This window comes from Hibiscus syriacus, unplaced genomic scaffold, assembly GCF_006381635.1.
Source record: "Hibiscus syriacus cultivar Baekdansim isolate YM2019G1 unplaced genomic scaffold, ASM638163v2 tig00116996_pilon, whole genome shotgun sequence".
Classification (NCBI taxonomy): domain Eukaryota; kingdom Viridiplantae; phylum Streptophyta; class Magnoliopsida; order Malvales; family Malvaceae; genus Hibiscus; species Hibiscus syriacus.
In genome coordinates this window covers 1,340,691-1,344,577 of record NW_024063512.1, presented here as the reverse complement: position 1 = coordinate 1,344,577, position 3,887 = coordinate 1,340,691, and the positions used below count along the sequence as shown (strand labels likewise).

The following is a 3,887-nucleotide window of genomic DNA, read 5'->3' as shown; positions in this document are numbered from 1 at the left end:
TTTTATTACCTTAAATATCAAATACATTTTAAACATCTCATTTAGTCTTGTATAAGGTTATCACGTATGTCTTATTCAATTTTCATGTCTACTTTATTTAACTAGTAGTGAATGAGATGATTGAATTGTTCGAATTTATGTGTTATTTCATCGACTGACTATCAATTTAATGAATAATGAAAAAAATATATAAATACGCGGGAGTAATGTTCCGGGTGCTTGTAACGATAGAGGCATATAACAATATATACATATAATGTTGGAGGCCTATAACACATATCAGTTTCAGAATCCATTTTTTTCAAGTTTTTTCCCCCTTCCGATCCAAAAACATAATTTTCAACTTTCAAGTTAAGCACAAACTGAACCCATTTCTCTTCCACTCTCTCTCTCTCTCTCTCTCTGCTTCTGAACCCAACAATTGACAAACTTTCATTGGAAAAGCATAGTTTTCCACTCTCTTCATTAACAAAGTTGCTAAGCTCTCTCCCTCCCCCCCTCTCTCTCTCTCTCTTCACTTGCCAACTCACTCCACAAACCCTCTCTCTTCTTCTCCATTTGAAAAACTCTATGATCCAATCATCCTGCAGAATCTAACCTCCATTAGAAGTTAAAAGAGAATAAAACTGAATATTTTTCACAAATCTAGCTAGGCAAAATCTCATCTTCTTTGTACCTCTTACGTTCTTCCCCCCACCACTGCTTCGGCATCGTAAGTAAAGACACCCCATTAAAGTCCATCTTACTGTTACGAGCTTTTCCTTCACTTGTTTCCTTACCTAAACAGTACTGAAAGACCCCACTTTTTTTCCTGTCCTTTTTCTGTCATGCACTCAAGCTTGTTCCCTTTTCAATGAGTTGGGGTTGTCTTAGCTCTTCTTCTCGGGGGGTGAATGGGGTGTGTGTTCTCTCAGTTTGCTGCAAAGTTTGCTTTTTTCCCACCATCTCCACCTACTTATCAGGTTAAGAAGGGTGACAATGGGAAACTCACGGTGGTTTCATCTTCTTCGACGACTGCTCCGGTTACCGATGATCCTTCTTTGGATGTGCTTTTGATCGACACCAAACGTGGGAACAAGATTGTTGGTTTTTACTTGAAAAACCCACATGCACGCCTCACTGTGCTGTATTCTCATGGCAATGCTGCTGACCTTGGCCAACTCTATGACCTCTATGTCCAGCTTAAGGTCAACCTCAGAGTCAATCTCATGGGGTCAGTATTTCTTTTTTCACTTTTTTTCTGGTTGAAAATTATGGTCACCTGCACTTGGAACTCATTAATATTTTGATTCTGTAAGTTGTTAGTTTTGGTCATTCTTGTTTGCATTTTTTTAAGTGCTTTTCTTCTAATTTTTCTACTATATTTATCTAAGTTGATGCTTTCACAAATTTCACCTTCAGAAAGAAAAATAAAAGAACTTTTCGTTCTACCTTTCCACCATGTAAATTTTATCTTCTCATGGGTTCTCTTTTACCATATTTAACTGTTTTGCTTCTGAATGGTCTTATTTGTCTGAGATCTGTAATTAGTACTACTAGTAAAATTCTTTTACTTTCCTGGTCCTTCTTGCTAAAATAAAAAAGTGCAAGTAAAAATGGGTTAATGCTTTGATGGCTTGTAGAGTTGTAGTCATTTCTACTTTTCCTTCTTCTGCAATCACTTTTTAGTTTTCACCTACATAAAGTAATTGATTTTTCACTCTTAGACCTTTGTGTCTTATGAGGTGTTCATTTTTCTTTGGAGAAATGAACAATTGTTTATCACTTTAGCTTTAATTTGTATACAATCAGATCTTGAGGAAATGCTACTTTATCACTTTAGCTGTTGTTTTACTCTGCTATTTACTACTATGTTATCAATTGGTCCAGGTATGACTATTCTGGCTATGGAGCATCTACTGGGAAGGTAGTTCGTCGATTTTATAATGCTGCATTGCTCTAATTATAGCTGTTCCGGTCATGCATTCGCAGGGGCGATCATGACTATTTTCTAATGGACCTGAATTCTGTATGTTGGCTTCTTGAGCTATCTTATTTGTGATGTCTTTGCTGAAGTTCTTGTTTTGTGGTTTCCAGCCAAGTGAATCAAACACTTATGCTGATATAGAGGCGGTGTATCAGTGTCTTCAGACCGAGTATGGAGTTAGTCAGGAAGACCTGATTTTATATGGACAGTCGGTCGGAAGTGGACCAACATTGCATTTGGCAGCTAAGCTACCAAGGCTAAGAGGTGTAGTTTTGCATAGCGGCATTCTTTCTGGCCTTCGTGTGCTCTGCCATGTTAAGTTCTCGTTCTGCTTCGACATTTATCAGGTAATGATCTATGAAATAGATATAAGAACCGATAGTTTGTTGGTTGACACTGTTGGGAATGATAACAACCTGTGAACCAAATTCGAGCAGCATTGATGTGTTTGTACCATATATATCTGCTGCCATGCTCGAGCTAATTATGATCTTCATAAATGCAGAACATCAATAAGATTCAGAAGGTGAAGTGCCCTGTCCTTGTAATACATGTAAGTACCTTTCAAATTCGTTGAGCGTTGATGTGTTTCGTGATACAACGAATCGATTAGCACTTGTTTTGTTGCTTAAACTTTGCTTTGATACATTTCTGTTTTGCATTAGCTCCTGCATGAACTCTGCTTATATACGGTTCCTGCTGTCTGCCAAGTGCATCTGTCTCGAATGTCATTTATTTTCATCAAAACTTCGTGTTTGTTTCAAGTTTTTAAGTTGGTCTGATCAAACATTTTAATCAGGGCACGGAAGATGATGTTGTCAATTGGCTGCATGGAAATGGACTTTGGAAAATGGCAAGGGAACCATACGAGCCTTTGTGGATCAAAGGAGGTGGTCACTGCAACTTGGAGCTATACCCTGATTACATTCGCCATCTTTGCAAGTTCGTTTATGAAATGGAGAACACGACGACAGCAATTCGCCTTAAAAGGATTCGGCAGAGTCTCGATTTACCGGCAAGGTCAAATGGCAACTCGGTTACCAGTAAGAAGTGCTGTAAGATTAAATTATGCCAACCTAAATGGCCCGAATGTCCAAAACCAAGATGCAGATGCTGCCGGTGGCCGAAGGTTTTTTGTTGGACACCGAAATGGCCAAAATGCCGGTTGTGTTGTTCCTGCTGCTGCTTCAAATGGAGATGTTGTGTGGGTATACATAAAGGGTTAAATGGTAAACAAGAGGGTTAATGGTGATACTGTGCTCTGTATAGATTTGGTGAACTTGCTAACAGCACCCCCTCTAATCACTGGCATTAGTACACTAAACAAGAGCATGATGAGATCTAGGGCGAAATTGATTGAATGTTTTCATCGTATTGGGCATTTTAAGATTGTGATTTTAGTATGTTGATTCAAATAATATATTATTGTTGCTTTGATATCTTTTAAATCTGCAATTACTTGAACTCATTCAATAGCCTCAGAGGCTCAATCTCCATAATAAAAGGGAGTGTTATTTTCACTAAAAATTCTAGGTTCGAGCAATTACATTCACAAGATTTGTACATTATCATTAGATTAAGAGAACATTTGAACATATATTATCTTATAATTACGTTATGTTATATAAAAAAAATCAGCTGCACATTTGACCACGGACACATATATGTAAAATATGATTTACTTAGTGTTAAAATTTTATATTTTAAGTTGCAAATTACATTTGTTTTAATTAGAATCAAGTATTAAAAATACAAAAGTAAATAATTAGTTTGAGAATTAACTGAATTAAGAATAACTTAAGTATATACATAAAAAGGCTTAAATGTAAAATCTCAAAATTCTAATTGCATCAAAAGTTTAGAATTAAAGGCAACATGACTAACGATAAGACCAATTACATGTCATGAATTTCTCGCACTC

The 3,887-nt window shown here is 36.7% G+C and overlaps 1 protein-coding gene across 1 annotated transcript; it reads left to right on the top strand.

The window, feature by feature from the left end:
- The first annotated feature begins 619 nt into the window (after positions 1-619).
- On the top strand, positions 620-3,308 carry LOC120193669 (alpha/beta hydrolase domain-containing protein 17B-like). The gene is made up of 5 exons (XM_039196108.1): positions 620-1,213; positions 1,870-1,906; positions 2,077-2,313; positions 2,472-2,519; positions 2,766-3,308. The coding sequence occupies exons 1-5, from the start codon at positions 894-896 to the stop codon at positions 3,210-3,212; spliced, it is 1,089 nt and encodes a 362-aa protein (XP_039052039.1). The 5' UTR covers positions 620-893; the 3' UTR covers positions 3,213-3,308.
- The last annotated feature ends 579 nt before the right edge of the window (positions 3,309-3,887 follow it).